The 19,598-nt window shown below is 52.0% G+C and overlaps 1 protein-coding gene across 14 annotated transcripts in view; it reads left to right on the forward strand.

Moving 5' to 3' along the window:
* Window positions 1-19,598, forward strand: part of LOC121094568 (fer-1-like protein 4) — an 85,993-nt gene that overhangs the window by 48,700 nt on the left and 17,695 nt on the right. For 10 of the 14 annotated variants that reach the window (XM_040608354.1, XM_040608363.1, XM_040608355.1 and 7 more), the window contains 23 exons: window positions 677-765; window positions 2,850-2,949; window positions 5,225-5,316; window positions 5,940-5,981; window positions 6,092-6,253; window positions 6,491-6,551; window positions 7,427-7,558; window positions 7,721-7,783; window positions 8,108-8,189; window positions 8,453-8,612; window positions 8,830-9,013; window positions 10,118-10,304; window positions 10,516-10,880; window positions 11,502-11,610; window positions 12,374-12,572; window positions 13,315-13,435; window positions 14,085-14,185; window positions 14,753-14,840; window positions 16,144-16,260; window positions 17,295-17,447; window positions 17,699-17,882; window positions 18,257-18,381; window positions 18,780-18,914. In XM_040608354.1, the coding sequence (XP_040464288.1) occupies window positions 677-765; window positions 2,850-2,949; window positions 5,225-5,316; window positions 5,940-5,981; window positions 6,092-6,253; window positions 6,491-6,551; window positions 7,427-7,558; window positions 7,721-7,783; window positions 8,108-8,189; window positions 8,453-8,612; window positions 8,830-9,013; window positions 10,118-10,304; window positions 10,516-10,880; window positions 11,502-11,610; window positions 12,374-12,572; window positions 13,315-13,435; window positions 14,085-14,185; window positions 14,753-14,840; window positions 16,144-16,260; window positions 17,295-17,447; window positions 17,699-17,882; window positions 18,257-18,381; window positions 18,780-18,914 (3,051 nt within the window). The remainder of the gene's footprint in view (window positions 1-676; window positions 766-2,849; window positions 2,950-5,224; window positions 5,317-5,939; window positions 5,982-6,091; window positions 6,254-6,490; window positions 6,552-7,426; window positions 7,559-7,720; window positions 7,784-8,107; window positions 8,190-8,452; window positions 8,613-8,829; window positions 9,014-10,117; window positions 10,305-10,515; window positions 10,881-11,501; window positions 11,611-12,373; window positions 12,573-13,314; window positions 13,436-14,084; window positions 14,186-14,752; window positions 14,841-16,143; window positions 16,261-17,294; window positions 17,448-17,698; window positions 17,883-18,256; window positions 18,382-18,779; window positions 18,915-19,598) is intronic. The other 4 variants (XM_040608368.1, XM_040608365.1, XM_040608366.1 and 1 more) reach the window with 1 other exon arrangement.

Consider the following 19,598-nt stretch of genomic DNA (forward strand, 5'->3'; position numbering starts at 1 on the left):
CTCGGTTAATGACTTGTAGGGCAGGAGGGGGGTAACGGGGACAGGGAGTGGGCTGGGAAGTGTTCCTCCTAGCACCCACCTTCGCTGTTGCATCCCTGAACCCTGTAAGAGCCCAGCCGTGCCAGACGGGCAGGTGCTCCCCATTGCTTGTCTCCTGTCTCAGCCAGGTGCCTCTGTGTCACCTAGGAAAGGAGAAGAAGGACTGGGGGGCAGGAGGGACATTTCCCTCTTGCCAGCCCCAAGGCAGCCAGCCAGTTTGTGTGTCAGGTGAATTGCGGTCTGGCAGGGGGCAGCCTGGCGATGTGCCTGAGCCTCATGGCTCCCTGCCCTGGGTGATCTGTTCTCTCCAGGTTACTGTACCTTCCCACACCCCGTCTCACGTCTCACACCACCTGTCGGCTTGGGGACCTCAGCAGGCACAAGCATCATCCTGGCAAGAGCCAGGGTGATGGTGCTCCAACTTCTTTAGTAGCTGACCTGCAGCTCTGTGCTGATGGAGGGGCTCTTGCTCCCCTCCCCACCCTTCCTCCATTTCTGCCCTGGCCAGCAGGAACGTAACTTCCCACTGCAGCAGTTTTTTGTCATGCTCGTTGGTTCGGTCATTTTGCAGAGATTGGCCAACATGGGAGAGCGTGGCTGGGAATGAACTCTCTCTTCCTGCTCTGTTTGCTTGTAGCTCTTTTGCTGGCCTCATTATGGGAAGCTCGTCGTGGGGGAAGTGCTGTCCATTAAGGTTTACAACTGCAGCAAGGTTTTCAGTAACAGGTAGGTCCTTTGGTTGTCAGGTGATAAGCAGAGGTGGGGTAAGAGACATACTGGCCTCTGAATTTTCTACTGGGAGTAGAAAATGTTTATTGGAAATCTGATGGGAGGCAGATGAGCAGGATACAAGTTTTATAAAAGAGGGATGGAGCTGGTTCTGATGGGGCAGCAGTGCTGTATATATTAAGTTAAATAAGTGGAATCATTTAGTTGTGCCAGCAGTAACAGATTACGTAAGGATCTAGATCAGACCCCCAGGTGGGACAAAGGTAAAATTGAGCCCTAAAAAATAGAGCTACAAGGGCAAGACTTAGAGCAAAGTGGGGACCTGCTCTCACCCTATAGATCTAGGTGGTGACTGACCATGCTGCACTCAAATTCAACATGCCTACGAGTGGGGAAAAGCCCTGAGCTCATGGTAGTGTGGTTTAGCCTTTAAAAATTACAGCAATTTAAAGGATCAGCCAGAATTTAAAATGTGTCTAGGTGCAACAGGCACAATGCTGTGGACTCAACAGCTGTTCCATCCATCTCCAGAGTAGAGGGGACAGATTTAGTGGTGGTAGACCAAGCAAGGGAGCAGAGTCATGTCCTTCTAGGACGTGTGAAGCATGAGGATGGAGGGAAAGGTGTCAGCTCTGATAAGCAAAATGTGGGAAGTGAGGGAAAACCAACAGGAACAATTTTCTAGAGGCAGCTAATAATGCAGACCTTTTCAAAACCATCACAACCCTGCCGGAGAGGGTGTGGAGGAAACAGACGAGCACAGCACATGTGAGACACCTAAAGGTAAAGCCAGAGCAGAAAATGTGGCTGAACTTTGTATCACTGTTTACTGGATGCTTTCCTTATGGGAGCTGGATTAGAGGAATTGTTTCTGACAGAAATGTCAATAGAAAGTGCTGTAGAACAAATAAAGCAAACAGTAACAAAACACCAGGACCTGATTGTGCTGAGAAGAGAAGCCCAATGGGAAATGACTGGACAGGCACTGACAGCATCTATCCACACACCTCTGCTGCTGGGGAGCAAAGTAATGGCAGGTAATAGACGCTGCAGTTTAAAAGCAGTTGGACAGTGCACTGGAATGATCAAAAATAAATAGGAAGAGACTGTGGAAGGATAGAAGGAGAAAATTTGCTGTATTGATCTATGGTCTCTGGAGTTCTGTGTGTGCAGCCTTTCTATGGCAGCAGCACCAAACTGAAGAGGAGGGGGATGATGGAGACATTCCTTCCTTGGGGGTAGGGGATCAGGCAGGCCCTGCATCTGAGAAAAGAGAGAGGTGAGAGGCAATACCAAGAGATCAGCAGCTTGCAGTTGAAGGTGACTGGGGAATGATTCCCCTTGTCATGGGCCTGGGCAGGCAGTGAAACACCCCAGTGGTGGTTTCCAGCAGACAATGGGAAGCTCTGTTTCATGTGGGACTTAGCTCGGCTGCTGGCAAAACTGCCACAGGGAGATGGAGGCCGATATACAAACAAGTTCCAGACAGCAGTAACACAAGGTGGGCTTAGGAGCAGCTGAATGTGATCCCGCATGTGTTCCTGCCACTTGGTAGGGAGCCAGATGACTTTTCCTCAGACAGAAGCCTTTTTGGAGTAGGTAAATTTTGGCCTGATTTGCTGCAGACATCCCTGTGGCCATGGCTTTATGTTCTATTTCTATTTCTGTATTTCCTTGTGTGGAGTCTCTGCTTCCCAGTTTTGTCTGGGAAGAGTCACCCCAGTTCCGCTGGGCACCCACATACAGGCTGGCTCCTGTGAAGCCTAGCTCTGCTGAAGGGGAGAGCTCCCTCACACACCGTGAGACTGGATCCATACAAGCCTTTAACCACTGATGGCAGCTTGGTTGCAGGCAGCTGCCTGGGCATGACTGGGGTGGAGGCATGACCTGCTGCAGGGTCAGTGGGTCTCAGATATTTTGGTTGCCAGACTTCCTATGGAAAGTGCTGCAGCATTTGATGGCCTTTGCCGCATCTCAGAGGGGCTGTGAGCAGGAGAGCGGAGATCCTGGTACTCTCTTCCCACATGATGTAGGTGCTGATGCTATATACAGTTTTGCTGCAGCCTCTGGTTTTGTCTCAGGCTTCTCGGTACCCTTGTCCTCAGCCTTCAGCACCTGATGACATCTGGCAGGCTGATCATCCGGGAGGCCCTTGTCGACAGGAACCACAGAGTCACTGGTGTAAGTCCTCCGTGGGTGGCCTAGCTATCAGCAACCGGGAAGGCATTGTGGGAAACCTTGTGTGGTGCTTCCCAGGTGGATTTGGAGCTGGAGGGGGAGTCCAAGGTGCTGTTTGAACCTGGGAGTTCTGCAGCATTTGTGCCCTCTCTGCACGGGGGTGCAGCCACTTGACATCCATCATGTGATTTTACAAGCATCCAGAAGTGTGTGGAGTGGGCCTGGGGTCCTGCAGACCTGCCAAGGGCTTAGTAAAATCTCCCCAAGCCTGGGTGATGGATGTAGGAGGTGGTATTTCACCTGCTTCCTACACCACGCAGCACGTGGACGTGCGCTGCTGCAGGGCGCCAAGCAAAGGGGAGCTGATGGGGTGAGGCTGAAGGTGGCAGGATGCTTTGGGGACCCCCAGTGAGCTTTTGGGTTGAACACCAGTACTAACTGAATAGCTGAACAATGGGCTGGGGCAGTGTGAGCAGCTCTGACACCTGCCTGCCCCTCTGCTCTGTGCAGTGAGTCCTGCTCTCCTCCCACCCCAGGACTGGGGCTCACTGAGCCCTTTGTGCTGCTGGAAAACGGACACAACACAATTACGAGCTGTGCCCTGGCAGCTGGGTGTGTGCAGGCACAGTTCAGCAAGTGCCAGACAACCAGGGCTTGGTGCCAGGGCTGCAGGTGGGGCTGGGAAGAGGCAAGGTGGAGACAGGCAGTCTTGCAATGTGCTGCACCTCTGTTTGCCCTGCTTGTGGGCAGCCTGACTCACGCCTGCAGTGGCATGTAGGATGCAGCTCTGTGGCCAGCAGACCATGAGACCAAGTGCCACAGGCACAACTTTCCCATGTTGCTGAGCTGGCTGGATCAGGGAGCAGGTCTGGGTGGAAACTGAACATTTCCAGGGTGATTTTTTAGCCTGATGCAGCATACTGCATAAACATGCATGCCCGCAAAGAGACAAGGACTAGACCCACCCTTCAGCAGCACTGTGTGCTGGCAATCGTTTGAGGGGACAGAGCTAGGGGCACTTACACTGCTGTAAGGTCAGAGCTGCTCTGTAGCCCAATCCTTTGCCCCTGGCTGCCTCTTGCCTTGCGCTAACAGCAGCACTCATGCTGATGAGCTGCTCCAAAGAAAAACCAACCACATTTGTTTTTTTACCAGGTTAAGTTTTGGATTGTGCAGCCCTGGGACAGAATAGAGCAGGCAAGGCTGGACACTCATCCACGAGCAGCCTGAGGCCCTCTTGCTCAGCTTAGCCAGGAAGAGACATGTCTCCCCAAGGGCATGTTTTGATCTCTGCTCCTGTAGCAGAGGGGGAACAAAGCCCTTCCTGCTATTCCAAGTCCTGTTCTTCTCTGGGACTTGAGTTATTTCCATCCTTTTTTCTCCTAGTGGTTTGAATGGTTTTTTTCCAAGCCTCAGCTATTCACCCAGCTTTATCTTGGGCTTCTGCATCCATCCAGCCTTTGCTGCTACCTTTCCCAGCCACTATGCTACTGCTTGCTTTGTGTGTATTTCTCCTTCCAGAAACATTTTTTTCCCAGGGACTAAACTATGAACCCAGCTTGTACATCCCCTTCAGCCTACTGAGAAGTGACCTCCTTCATGGCTGTGATTTTGGCCTCTGCTTGGAAATTCTTGTGCGTTTGTGTTGGTTTGAGATTAGGCTGGTCACCTGCAGATCCATGTTTGCAGATCCATCTTTTCAGACCCATGTTGGCTGTGCTGATACACAACATGCCCCGTACTTCTCTGGCTGTTGTCTTCCTCACTAATGCTAAGTGGATGTGTCTTGTGATGCAGACTCTGGCTGTGCTTATGGCTGTCATGGTATTTTAAACCAAACTGCCATGCCCGGGGATGCTCTGCCAGCTGTCTCGTGCCTCCCACAGAGAGACCACTCCAAACCCCTGCATATTAGTTTTCTCTGCTGCAGGGCTCTCCCCACTTTCCTTGTTGAAAGTGCCCGGAGGTGGCTCTCGGAGGTGCCTCCATGGTATATTTTAGATTTGTAACCTTGAGCGAGCTTTTTTTCAGTGAATCCTGGAGTTTGGGAAGCTGTAGGGGAGGGAGTTTGGTTAACTCTAGCTTGTTGATGGAGGCAGACAAGGAGCATCTGGTATAAATAGCCCTCTTATGGGGTTGTGACCCCCTTCCTCCCCCTTCTTTCCACCAGCATCTCACTTCCTTTTTACTTCCATGCTCCACTTCCCCTTTTCTCTGACATTTCTGCAGTTGTTTTGCGGCTGCCAAGCTCTCAGGCAGTTTCAGTTTCTGTTTGTAGATCTACATTGAGTTGGATTTGCGCTACCTGCCTCCAGATGGCTCTGCTGGAACCTGGGTTGAAGAGGACTTTGTCTATCAGATGAAAGACAGGTATTGAAATCCTGTGAGGAGCAAATTTCCATGCCGCTTATGTAGGTGCTTTTGCCAGTGGCAGCCTTTGGGATGCAATCCAGCCTCATTTACTTTCCACCTCTGGCCAGTATGATGCATCTCTGCTCTACAGCAGCCATAAATGAGCAGGGCTCTTTCAAAGAAAATACCTTGTCTTTACAAACAGCCCATGAGTGCAATGATCCTCTGTGATCTGGGAGTCCTTTTGGACTTGAGAGTATTTCTGCAGCCTTTCTGGCTGACGGGAGCAAGACTTTGTGGCTGCAAAGTTGCAGAGTGTGGCTTTGCACTGCAGCAACCCCAGGCTCCCTGCACACAGGTGGTGCCCAAAGCCAGGAGAGATGTGGGAGTCTGAGCAGACAGGATGACAGGCAGCAGCAAGGTCTAGGGAGCGTCACTTCTGGAGTACCAGGGGCAAAGCAGCAGTCGTACAGTGAGGACAGTGGAAAAGCATCACTTAGAAGGATGCTTGTGTCTCTGCCAAGAGTCAAGTAGGAGCATGGCTGTGGCATTGTTACTTAAATGCATCAGTGAACAACACAACATGCTTTTTTTTTTTTTTTTTTTTTCCTTTCAGAAAAGTATCTCTTTTTTTCTTACAGTTCAGAGTTAATCATCCACAATCCTGGATTTGAGGAGCTGCAGTAAGTAGCCCTACTTGAGTGTATCAGCTCACCCTCCTGGGTGGAAGGGAGTGCACAACCCGTTCGTCAGGGCTGATGACGTGGTGCGTGACATGGCAGGGGGTTTGCAGGGCAGCCGAGGGTCCAAGAGCAAGTGAACTGGACAGGAGGGCTGCTGTGTTGGGCAGGAAGCTAGCGAAAGGCCTGGAGACTGACGAGGAAGAGGAGGATGAGGATTTCTATGATGCGTCTGAGATGGAGGTCTCTGGCATTGTCTTCAGCCCTGTGAGGAGGTATTCATGATGTGTTCTTCTCTCTTGCCTCTGCTTGGGCCCTGGGATGGAAAGTGCTAGCTCATAGGGGAAATCCTGCATCTCTTGGCATTCTGCTTTTGCAGAATGTCAGAAACCTTCAATCTCCACTGGCCCCAAACAGGGACTGCTGGGGATTTGCTTATTGCCAGGGTTTTCCAGTCTCCAAGGTCCATGCAGATGAAGACACCTGCTTACCCAGATTGTTTTTCTGTGCAGCCGCTCCAGACTTTGCTTCTCACGGGACCTCTTTGCCACCCCAACCCCGCAGAGTTTCCAGGTAATGCAGCATTGGGTGAATGTCCTTGCAGCTGCCCCTGGCCCCACAGCTGGTCCCTCATGGCTTTGCTGCAGGCCTGGGCTTCTCCAGTTGCTACATACCCTGGCAAGGCCTCTAGCATGAAGACACTTTCTTGCTTTGCATGCCTTCCCTGGGCAAGGTGTAAGGTTCCCTGAATGGATTGCATCCATGAGTGCTGGCTCCAGCATCAGCCAACCCAGAACAGAATTTCTTTTTGGGCCATGTAGCTAGCTATGGATGTACAAGAGAAGAGAATCAGCCTGACAGCCAGCCCTGTGTGCTACTGCAAAAACACTGCCTGAGCAGAGCTTCAGAGGGCACCCAGGCACAGCTGATACCTGCCACCTTCCCCAGGGCTTTACCTGGGCCCCCAGGGACATCTGCAGGACGTGGCTGGGGGTGGAGGGCTGCTGCAAGGGCTTTCTTGGGGATGCTGGGAGGCTGGTATGAAGCTGTGGCTCTTGCCAGTGCTCTGACATCGGGTTTATTCAAACCACTGTGAAGTTTGGAAATGGAGTTCAGTCCCATCTTTTGCCTTGTGGATTTCAGGGCAGGTCTCCCAGCCTAGCTATTGATTTAAATCCTTCCCCTGTTCTAAGTAAACATGGACTCACATTTGGGTCTCCTGCTTTTCAGCGCTGGGTCCTGCCAACCAAGCAGGAAGCTTTTGTGGGGGTGGAATTTCCTACGATCCTTTTTTTGAAGCTATTACCATGCTCTTGCCTGCCCTGAGCATCCACCCCTGTGGTGAGGGCCCTGCCCAGCTGCGTACTGGTATTGCTGAAACAAGCTGAAGATGGAGCTGGAAATGAGGAAATTGCTAATCCAAAGGTTTTTCTCCCACATTTTCGTAGGTTGGGATTAATATCATTGAAGCGCAGAAGCTGGTGGGGGTGAACATTAACCCCTTTGTGGTAGTCAAGGTTGGAGAGGAGAAGAAGCACACGGCAACACAGAAGTCAACAAACTGCCCCTTCTACAATGAAGTATGTGATACGGACAGAGGCTCTGTCGTTGCCCTACCGGTGTCCCAGGTGGCTGGGACCATCCTTGCAGGGAATGCTCAGGATGCAGCTGCTCTCAGGCAGAGGAGCTTGTGATGCCATGTTGGAAGCTTGGAGCTCAGCTGTCTTGCTTTTCTCTTTCAGTATTTTTTGTTTGAATTCCATGAGCCAAGGGACACTTTGTTCCACAGACTCATAGAGATCTTGGTAAGTAAGTCCTCCTCTTTATCCTTCATCAGTGACTGGTACAGCCAGATGCTTCTGTGTGTAGGTGCTGGGAGTGATGTGCAAAGCAAGGGCACCAGCACCAGCCAGGTACTCCAGCCAGAGGCATCTGCCTTGCAGAGAGACCAAAAGGCCTCCCTGTGGCCACAGCACAGCAGAGACCCAGCCCTGCTCTGAGCCAGTGCTGGGCAGTGTTGCCTTCCCATGGATTTGTGGGTGTCAGGTTTCCCTAAATGATCTCTAACCTGATCCTCCTCGACCAAGGGAAAGCATCTCGGTGCTCAGGAGGATTTGTGCTGTCTGCAGGTGTTCCACTCGAAGATACCATTCCTGGGAACATGCATAGGAACGTTCAAGATGGACATTGCAACAGTGTACAGCCAGCCAGGTAGGACTGACTGCACTGTGTACCTGCTCCCTGACCTTGGCTTTGTCTGAAACTGATGTTTTCCTTCATGCTCTGCTGGGTCTGGTGAGGGCCCTGCTTTTAAAGCACTTAGTTCATCTGAGCACTTCTCCCAGCTGTCTGAGGGGTGGTGACACTTCCTGCACCTTCAGAGGCAGGGTCAGGGCAATCTTAGTGCAGATGTAGCTGGGATGTGAAATGGTAACCTGGGTGCTCCACAGGGAACTCCTTCTCTTCCTTCTCAGATCACAGGTTTTTCCAGAAGTGGGCTGTTATCAGTGACCCCACGGACACCCGGGCAGGTGTGAAAGGCTTTGTGAAGTGCAACATCTCTGTCACTGCACGTGGGGATGTTGTGGGCTCCCTTCCCACCTCCTCCAGCAGCCGGGGTGAGGACATTGAAAGGTAGGTGTAGTGTGGTCTTGCGTGGCCTTGGGGAAAACAGTCACATCTCTCTTAGCACTATATTTTTTGCCCCATTTTCCCCTCTTCTGGTGTGGAAAGACCCAGGGAAAGAGACCTGTGATGGGGCAGGAACCAAACCTCCTGTCAGTCAGGGCATTTCCCAGCACTGTGTTTTATTGGCTCCAGGAGAGAGCCAGAATATGAATTTGTCTTTCAGGAACCTGCTGCTGCCTAAGAGAGTCCCTGCAGAGAGGCCCTGGGCCAGGGTCTGCATCAAGCTGTATCGTGCTGAGGGCCTGCCCAGCATGAGTGCAGGCATCGTGGGTGGTTTCTCCAAGATCATAGGGGAGAAAAAAGTCTTTATTGACCCGTACGTGCAGGTCTCATTCTGTGGGCAGCAGGTGAGTCTGTTGGGGGTCAGCATGGGGCCAGACTGATCCTCCTTTGGCTGCGTGGCAGAATGTGCTGGGCTGAGACTGCCAGGAGCCTCTGTGGGACACAGCAGTCCCACTGGAGACAGGCTGGGAGAACCCAAGTCTCACCGTCTTTGGCAGTGACCTGAGCCATGTGGCCATGGAAGTTCAGTGTCTGGATGAGAAGTCTTTTGTGGGATGTTTATCTTTGCAGAGATATGCATGGGGGACACCTGCAGCCCTGAGCACAGCCACTGGCTGAGCTACTAGCTCTGCAGGCAGAGATTTCATATCCCTGAACATCAGGACAGGGTCAAATAAATCCTGGAGCAGAAGTCCTCTGTGTAAACCTGGACTCAGCCTGACACCCTTGGGAGAGTTTACTGAGCTTTAGTGGCCTTTTTCTTGCACCTAAGGCCAGGGTTCCAGATCCTGTGACATCCATTAAGATGAGAATCAGTCCCTGGGCATGGGCAGCATGGTGGCCCTGGGTGTGCTCCCAGGGGGGCCCTGTGACACCTCTGGATCTGGTGGTGCTCTCCGCTTGCTTCCAGCATTTCCCTTGGCTGTGCAGGGCATGGCCACGGCTTTGTAACAGGTCCCCTTGATCACAGAACCACAGAATGGTTTGGGTCAGAAGGGACCTTTAAAGACTGTCTTGTTCCCACCCACCCTGCCATGGGCAGGGACACCTCCCACTAGACCAGGTTGCTCCAGGCCCCGTCCAAGCTGGCCTTGGATGCTGCCAGGGATGGGGCACCCACAGCTGCTCTCGGCAGCCTGTGCCAGCACCTCGCCGCCCTCACAGCAAAGAATTTCTTACTAATACCTAATCTACACATACCCTCTTTCAGTTTAAAACCATCCCCCCCTTGTCCTGTTGCTACAGGCCCTACTAAAAGGGCTTCACTGAAGCACAGAGAGCAGTTGCTCGTACAGGGACAGGAGCAGGGATGCTGCCACCTCCAGAACCTGCCTGGCACCATCTGCAGGTGGGACAGGAGGACCTGCCATTCCCAGAGAGGCTCTGAGGCATCCCTTACTCTGGCTACCAGCAGGGACTGCATGGCTTTCACATGTTCTCCTTCCTAGGGGGAAACGTCAGTGGAGACCAACACCACTGAGCCTGAGTGGAATGAACAGATCAGCTTTATTGAGATGTTCCCACCTCTGGCCAGGAAGATAAAAGTGCAGGTCCTGGATGATGCCAGTGTTGGAGACGTGGCCATTGCTACACACTATATTGACCTGCAGCAGATCTCAGACCCTGGCAGGAATGGTGAGGCCTGGCATTGCTGCCTGCAGGACAGGGTGTCCTGGGAAGCCCCATGCCATGCACCCTCTGCTCAGCCATGGTGGTCTCCTGGTGGTGGCAAGCAGGAGTAGCTGAAGCATGCTCACATCCCTGTGTCCTGGGCTGTCTTCTTGGGGGAAGGTCTCTCTGCGGCAGCACACTGTGGTGTAATTAGACCTTGTCCCTGTCACTGCAGGCTTTAACCCGACGTTTGGTCCAGCCTGGGTGAACCTGTATGGCTCACCGCAGAACTCAGCTCTGCGGGACATCTACAAAGACCTCAATGAGGGCATGGGTGAGGGGGTCTTCTACCGCGGGCGCATCCTCATGGCCATCACGGTGGAGATCTTCAGCAGCCTCAGCATGGCAGAGAGGAAGCTTGGGAACAAGATGAAAGGTGCCCTAAGCAAACTGAAGCTGAAGAAGAAAAGTAAGAAATTCAAGGAGAAGGCCAAAGAACTCAACCAGCTGCAGGGAGAGGAGGAAGCTGAGGGCTCTCAGGATGCCAAGCAGCCTAGGGAGGTCACTGTGGAGGTGGAAGAGCTTCATCCACTCCCTGAGGTGAGTCCTGCCATGCTGGTGTGGCTGACCTACACTGGCCTGTAGCACACACAGTCCTCATGGGGAAGAGACAGTGGGATCAGTTGTTGGTGTAACGGTCTGGAGCAAACCCAGCCCGTCCATTGCTGGGGTGTCGAGGGCTTTCTGAACCTCTGCAATGGCTGAGGCCACACCTACAGCCCCAAAACTGCCTCCCACAGTAAGGCTGGAGCACCCCCACATGCGCTGCCTTCCTGGCACAAGGAGGACATGTGGGTGTTCTTCACGGGACACAGCTGCCTTTATGCATGTACTATTTTTCCCCTGGAGTCAGGGAGCTGTTGGCTGGCTCTGGGTCCCTACTTGGCCTGGGAAAGGCAAGGAAGGTGCAGCTGTGTTGGTACAGTACCAATCCCTTAGCCTACAAACCTGCTCAGTGGCTTCATGCAAGCATCAGCCGAAGCTGTGGCTCTGCACTGACCTGTTGTCCCATGTCTGGCAGCCCAGCGTGACCTCAGCAGCATCCCACTGATGTTCCTTAGGGGGACTGGCAGGCACTGGTCCCTGGTGCTCAGCAAATTTTTGCTGAGGCAGTGTTTTGGTGCACAAGGCTCTTGGGTGGATTTCTGTCTCCTTGTTCAGAAAGCGCTGGGGAGGAAGGAGGAATTCCTCCTCTTCACTGCCTTCTTTGAAGCCACTATGATGGACCCCTCTCTCAGCTCCAAGCTTGTCAGCTTTGAAATCTCGATAGGTGAGTATTCCCTAGGGCCCTGTCTCCAGAAACCATGGGAACAGTGTGAATCTCTCTCTGACAGCCAAAGTCAGCACTGCAGTCCTAAGGTGCCAGCCCTTCCACAGTTCATATGCCTCCAAAACAGGAGCTCAGGAGGGATGGGGGATGAGGCCAGGGAGTGCGCACAGTGCTTTAATTACTTTAAAAGTCTGGATGCTCTCCTATGGGATTGGACGTTTGCAGTATTTGTATGAACTGCCTCTTTGGAGAGAGTGGTTGGAAGTTTTTCTGGGAAGGTGAGGTGATAAGAGGTGAGAAGGGTTTGGGAGCAAGAAAGAGGAAAGCAAAAGAGGGGAAGCTGGGATACTGGGGTTGGCCATGTTTTGTTGAGGGGCTATGACAGTGGGTGGTGGGGAAGCGATTGCAGGAGAGCAGGTTCAATCCCCCACCTGCTAAGCTGGATGGGTGGAGATGCTGAGAAATCTTCCTGAGTGACTGCTGCTGACCCCAGTGTAGGAGATGTAGATAGCAGTTAGCAGGCACCTGTAGCTGCTGGAACTTGAAGGCATACGTAAGGACTTCCTTGCAATCACCTGGCTCCCTCTCAGAACTGATTGTCTATCTGATGCTCTGATGGTTGGATGTTACTGAGCTGCTAGTTCCAAAAGTAGTGCATGCTCATGTGCTTCTCTTGGCAGGACGATTGCACTTTTTGCAAGCTAGCAAACTTCCTTAACAGTGATCCCACTTACTTGTTTACTGTTTAATGCTTAACTTCAAGGAAACTATGGCAAAGCTGCAGAGGTTGTGACCAAAGTACAGAGAAGAGTGGAAAAGGGAGAAGCAAAAGAAGAAAAGCAGCCTTTGCTGGACCCTGGTTCAGATGGTGAGCTGAATGTTGAAGCCTTGGGCCCAGCTTCAGCAGCACTGAACAAGTCGGTGACAAAAGGCCAGAGACCAGACACCATGGAGTATGACAGGTGAGTTTTCTTTGTCCTTCTTTTCTACCTGCCCTGGTCCTGCCCCAGCTTCCCAGGTTGGTTATTCCAGATGTTAGTCAGCTCATCAGTGCAAGTGCTTGTGCAGGTGTTTCTCCTCTTTGCAACCCTGCAGCTTGCCATGGCGTAGCTGGCTGCCATTGCCCATTAGCCCTACAGGCCCTATGGTGTCTGCTTGATGTGTGTAGGTGGCCAAGGACAGGATCCCAGGGAAACTGTGACACATTGATAACAGCAGTCCCTTTTCTGGTTAACAAGCAGCATCCTAAGGACAAGCCTGGTGAGGAGGAAGGAGTACTGCAGCATATGCTGTCCTATGTTGAGCAGGCGAGACACATACACAGGCTCTTCTGGTGATAGGTTTGCTCTGTGATTGCTGCCTGTTTGTCCCACAGGCCTGGCAGTGTCCTGGTGTTTGTGTTGCAAGCCCTGTGCCTACTATTGCTCAGTTCCATAGCAGTAAGAAACCTTGGCAGCATCCCATGCTCCCGTCAGCCTTGTGCTGCTCTCTGCTACAAGCTCTATGTGTGAGTTTGGGATGGCAAAGGGCAGATCCAGCAGCTTGCACCATGTTGGTGGTGCAGGGCCCAAAACAGTTGGTTCTCTGTGAGGACGACAGTGCCCAGATGTTGCTCCCTGTGCTGAGTGCGCAAGTGCTGCATTGTGACATGGCGTGTACTTTCTGCAAACAGCAGCTCTAACCTCCTGTGCCTGCTGCCCTTAGGTCATATAGCTGCCTGCCCATGACGCACGAGAAACCCTGCGTGTATGTGTGGAGCTACTGGGAGGATCACACCTGGAGACTCTGCATTTCCAACTGGATTGTCAAACTGGCAGAGCGCCTGGTAGTGTGTTCAGTGTGTTATGTTTGCAGCATGGTCCTTCCTGATGTGCTTTCCTTGTAGTCCATGCAGTTGCTCTGCAAGACATTTGTCTTAAACATCCTCACCCTCCCCGTGTGAGTGCATGTCTCTCGCAGGGCTCAGTCCTACCTGCCCTTCAGACACGTGGGACAGGGCAGTGACTGCAGAGCTAGTGCCCATGCTGTGCCGCAGCCTGACAGTGGCTCCTGGAGGTGTGAGTGACACTGTATCTGTGACAAAGAGCTCCTCTGCTGCCAGTCCTGAGCTGCGGTGTGCACTGGGGACATGCTGCTGCAAGCAGACTCTCAGCCTCCGGCTGTCATTGGGCAGGGGATGATCTCTTTCTGCAGCCTTGCCTTTCCCTTTTGGGCTTAGAAATGCAAAAACAGAGCTTGCCAAGTGTATTTCAGTGGCTGTTCAAGGACTGAGACAGAAGGTGGTGTAACAACCAGTGTTAAGGCTGTCCCCTTGCTCAAGAGAGTTCCTGACTGTGCAGTGCTGACCTACAGCACTCTCACAATTCCCAGCTCTGCAGAAAGGCAGAAGTAATTTCTGGCAAATGCATCCTTGTAATGTTTCACTCTGACACCACACAGCCACAAGCTCCCTGAATGTTGGGCTTTCCCCACAGGAGCAGGGGCTGGACAATGTGGAGAAGCTCATGAGAAGGCCAAAGGCTAAAGCAGAAGAGCAGCTCAGAGATGTGCTGGAGGAATTTGTAGCTGGATGCAGGTTAGCATGTCCCTGATTTCCTAAGGTTTCTTGTTTTCAGGTTAGGAGGTTGTATTGTGTTCTGCCTGGGCTGTGCACAGCCTGCTCTCTTGTCCTCTTGAGGTGGATGAGCAGAAGGAAACCAGGACAACCTGGAGAAAGGATCCTATAGCTCTTCAGGCTTGGAGAGGAGACCCCAGTCCTGGGAAGCACAGAGGTCACAGGAATATGCAGCCTCCATATTCCTGAACTCCTGGGTGTTTCCTAAATGTTAGGACATTTCCTTCACAGACAAGGGACTAGTGTTTCAATTGCTGTGACTGCCCACTGGGGTCTGATATGCACTTCACTCCCCAGCCTTGTGATGGTGACAGTAGAGAGGGAGCCTCAGGTGCTGAGCGATCCCCAGTGTACCTTCTGAATTAAAAAGCTTGCAGAGGAGAGGGAGAGAGGGCATTGCAGAGAGGGGGATTTCTGATACATCCAGATTAGTACCAGGGATTTGGAGCTTGTGCCCCTGCTGTGTGAGCTGTGTGCTGCTTGCTGGGTGCAGGGGATGCAGAGCCTGTGCAGCTTTTCTCATTGCAGGCAGTATTCACTCAGCACAGAGAGAAAAACAATGGCACATCCAAACAACCTCGACAGATGTCGGATGAAATACCTGATGCGCAACATCGTAAGCTATGGGGCTTGGTGGTGGCGGTGGGAGCCTGTGCAGTCCCCACTCTGGGGAATGCTTCTGGAGGACCAGCTAGAACTGAGACTAGGAAGGAAAGTTGGGGCTAAGATTCATGGTATCAGTTATAGGTTTTTACTGCAGCATCTCCAACCTCTGCTCAGAGAAATACAGCTTCCAGCACAAGGAACAGAAGCAGGGACTGGCCGTGCTGCCTCCAGTTTTATGCACATGCTGTTGTGCTCTGATGCCATCCTTCCTCTCCTGTGGGACCAGTGTGGCTGAGCACATGCATGTTGCTGCCCATTTGGCTGCTGGAGGCCTTTTGGCACAGGCTATTCCTGCAGACCATTTTGCAGAAGCTCACTGAGACCCACTGCCCCTGGAAACTCAGCCCATAGGCTGGATACCCATCCAGAAGATCTACAACAGCCATCCATCTGCCTGAGGATGGTGACGTGTAGGCACTTGTAATCCTGCCGACGACACCAGCTATCTGAATGACAGCACAGTTACATACCTTTCATCCACACACAGCAGAGTGTGGCTGTATTCATAGTCCCCGCCAGACTACATACCTTTGAAAAGCTGACCAAAATGCAATGACAGCAGCAGGAAGTAAAATTTAGGCATGTCTGGGTCCCAGCTCCCTTCTGTCTGCCTCCCTGAAGATCACCTGAGTTATGGTGAAGGTACTCTTCTAAGTCTGAGACTCTCTGAAAGCGAGAACCAGCTGAAGAGATGAGTTTCTGGCCTTGTCCGTCCATACTGGGTTTGCTCCCTGAATTCCTTAGGAATGTTATTAGTTTTGGTTCATCACAAAGTCTTTCCTCAGATGTGTACACTGTCAACTAATGGACGTAAAAGCCTAGCCCCGTCTTCCAGTTTCCTACATCTTTGTATTCCCCTATTTTTGTGGCCCCAAGTTGCTCCTTGTGCAAAGCCTCCCTCAGGCACTATCTGGACCCTTAGACCACCAGCTTCTGAAATGTTTATTCCTCACACATCTTTCTGCCCCAAATGATGCAAAAGCCCATGGATTTCTGTTACCAGCTGGTATTGTCAGAGCTGGTGAGTTATTGGAGTCTCCAGTTCTAGGCACCCTTCACTAAATGGCTTTTGACAGGTTCATGGAGGTTTGCTCTCAGCAGCTGGGAAGCGAGCTGTGGTGGAGGTCAGGCACGATGGGGCAGGATGGACACAATCAGCACATGGATGCTCCCCTTCAGAGCCCCCATGATGGGTGCCAGCGTGGCATGCCTGGGTCATGACAGGCTGTGTGACAGCTGTGCTCTCTGTTCAGGTCCTGTATGCAAAGCAGGGGCTCCGCGTGAGGCAGCGGCTGACTCAAGCCAATGTCAAGGAGAAGGTTAAGGAGACAAGGAGGATCCTGGCAAAGCTACGCTTCATGGCTAAAGAGGTACAGCTGCTCCCAGGGCACCTTGTTTCCGAGCAGGAGAGGGTACAGGCAAGGAGAAGGCTCTGGGCTGGCTGCCAGGGCTCTTGCTAGCTTGAGTTGGGGCTTGTCCTCTGCTATCTTTCCTTGCTATGTAAAATCCAGGTTTCAGCTGCTGGAAGTTACCTTCCTTCATGCAATAGCTCTTTTGAGGGATGAATCTAGGCAGCTCTGCAGGGTTCCAAGCAGCTCAGTGGTGAGCTGGAGGCAGAACTGGGCCAGCTCCAGGCCACCCAGGCCTCCCTGCCCTTTCTGCCTGGCCAGCCCAAGGCTGTGCCTGCAGTGGGACTGTGGGCAGTCTGCCTGGGAAAACAGTCTCACATGTGCTACCCACACTCCCACCAGGGACTGACCCTGGACGCATTCTGCAAATTGAAACTTGCATTGAAATAAGGTCTCTGTCATGGATTAACCCCATCCAGTGACTAAGCCCCACACAGTCACTCACTCACTCACTCACCCCACAGTGGGATGGGGGAGAGGACTAGAAGAGTAGAAGTAAGAAAATTCATGGGTTGAGATAAAGACAGTTTAATAGGTAAAGCAAAAGCCGTGCACGCCAGCAAAGCAAAACAAGGCATTTGCCTTCCCAACTAACTATTACACATGCTGGAGATGGCTCAACACCTGCCTGCTGATGGGAAATGGTGAATGAATTCTTTGTTTTGCTTTGCTTGTGCACGCAGCTTTGGCTTTGCCTATTAAACTGTCCTTAACTCACAAGTTTTCTCACTTTTATTCTCTCCCCTATCCCACTGGGAGGGTGCTGAGCAAGCGGCTGTGTGGGGCTTAGTTGCCAGCTGGTGTTAGACCATGATACCTGCAGGGCTGACTCTCAGAAGCATGTGCCCAACATTAGGCCCTCCATTTGCTTCTGGATCTCCAAAGCACTGTGCAGTCCTTCCTGCAAGGAGATGAAGCTTTCACTGCGTCAGTGGAGGGAAGACAAGATGTGTGCTGTTCTTCTGCTGTGATGTTCCTCTCTTTCTTTCCTTCAGCCCCAGTGCACCCTCCCCGATGTACTTGTCTGGATGCTCAGCAACAACAGGCGTGTGGCATATGCAAGAATTCCTGCACAGAACATTCTCTACTCGGTAGTTGAAGAGGAGAAAGGCAAGGACTGTGCAAAGATCCAGACTGTCTTTATGAAGGTAGGGTTTGTACCAAAACGGTGTGCCCTTGCTTGCTTCACAGTGCTTCTCCTTCCTTGCTTCCAGCCTTCCTTCCTGAAATCTGGGAGTTCACAAGGAAACACAGCTCTTGCTCCACCACTGCGTTTTGCCTCCCTGTGTGGTGCTCTGTCTCTTATGCTCTGGTCGGTCACTGGCTGATGGTGATCATTTTGGTCTGAAGGGGGGGCATGGATAGGATGGGAAGCCTGCTAAATTTCCTGTGCTTCCAGGTCCCTGGCTTACACACTGGTGAGATCTTTGCCAAATTGGAAATCTACATGTGGCTTGGGGTAACCAAATATGCAAAGAACTGTTTGATGGAGCTGCCTGAGGAGTTCAAGTACCTCTCTGAGAGTGGACAGGAGATAGCCCAGCTCTTGGCATACAGTCTTCCCAGCTGGCTCAGCAGGGATGGTGAGTGCAGATGCCACTTTTCCATGGCTTCACTGTTAGCAGGAGAGGAGAGGGGTGAGAGGGCCTGTCCCAGGGTCAGTGTCCAACAAGCAGGACCTGGCTTATCATTTCCAAGGCATGACTGGGACCAGCAGGTCCAATTTGCTCTCCTGAGGGTGCTCACAGCAGATCACTGCACGTTTCACATGTCATGTCCTAACCAGAGGTCTCTGGGGAGCCTGCTGAGCTTGTCTTGCTCAGCCAAACTTTTTGAGATAGGCCGGCCTTCTGAGAACCACAGTGAGTGCCCCTAGAAGTGGTACCCATTCCTGGCAGGATGTGCCCACTCCTACCTGGCTGGCGAACTGGGACGTCTGTTCTCTTTTTCTTGCCAGATTTCAGCTATTTCCAGCTCCGAGCCCATCTGTATCAGGCTCGAGGGATACTCCCTGCAGATGACAATGGCCTTTCAGATCCATTTGTGAGAGTGGTGTTTTCAACTTATTGCCAGACCACCAGGGTGAGACCGCTTGAACTCTTGCCTCTGCTTTCTTGGGGACTTGGGAAGAGAAAAGTCATCTTGTCCTCACTGACACATTGAAGGCCAGTGATAGGGCAGTCTTCCTGGAAATTTTGTATCTCCAGGCACAGGGTATCTGTGTGCCCTAGGCAGTGTAACTATGTTCAGGGAACACTTGACAAAACACATGTGTCTTTGAACAGGGTTTCAAAGGTTGATTGGCATGTTGATCCCAAGTGCTGATTTCACACTTCAACCATCTTTCCTGCTGCCAGACAGCAGCTGCCTGTGGCTGCGTGGAAGGATGGATCAGCCTGTGCTTTCTTACTCTCTTTACAAAGTGCATGTGGTTTGTTTCCATTGGCTGTGGTATGCTCAGGCCTCCTGTCTGTCTGCAGATGCTGGAGGAGACACTGAGCCCCTTGTGGAATGAGCTACTTCTGTTTGACCAGCTCATTATTGATGGGAAAAAAGAAGAGTTGAAAACAGAGACCCCCATCATTATAATCAACCTTTTCAGCCACAATAAATTTGTAAGTATGGCCTTGCTGCCCTCCTGCTGTCTTTTCGAGGACAGAGAAGGCAGAGGAGCTCTGTGTGCATGAGGTATTTAGGAGCCACACCTCTGTTTGGTGTGATCATGATGCAGCTTGATCCTGGTCCACTGGTGGTGGTGAGTCGTGAGGGCTGTGGCTGAGACTTTCTGCAGACTTCTGCTATAAGCTGGGGTGAAGCTGCTGGCTGCAGTGTGCAGGTGGCTCAGAGATGCTCTGAGCCAGGGCTTGATGAGTGCTCGTGGATCTCAGATCTCTCCTCTCTGGAGAAGCACTGCACATCTCCCAGCTGCCTGCCACACTTCCTCAGCAAGCTCACATTGCAGAGGGCTTGTAATCAGGGGAGGTGATGTAGCTCTTGGAGCCCTTCCTTATCCTCTGTCTCCCAGGTGTCATCTTCCATCGCTCCTCAGTCTGTTGTCTGCCTTCATTAGTACTTCGAAGTCACGCTCCTCTCCTGCACCCCCTTCGTTATTGTTAGGGAAACAGTGTAACTCACACCGAATTTCTCCTGAGCAGCTTTCCTGGGACCATTTCCTGGGTCCCAGTGCAAGACACTGACATATTGGAGTGAGTCCAAAGGAGGCCACCAAGAGGGTTGGGACTGGAGCACAGGACAGAGTGAGGAGAGGTGGACAGCTGGGTATATTCAGCCTGGAGAAG

The sequence above is a fragment of the Falco naumanni genome, chromosome 10 (assembly GCF_017639655.2).
Source record: "Falco naumanni isolate bFalNau1 chromosome 10, bFalNau1.pat, whole genome shotgun sequence".
Classification (NCBI taxonomy): Eukaryota; Metazoa; Chordata; class Aves; order Falconiformes; family Falconidae; genus Falco; species Falco naumanni.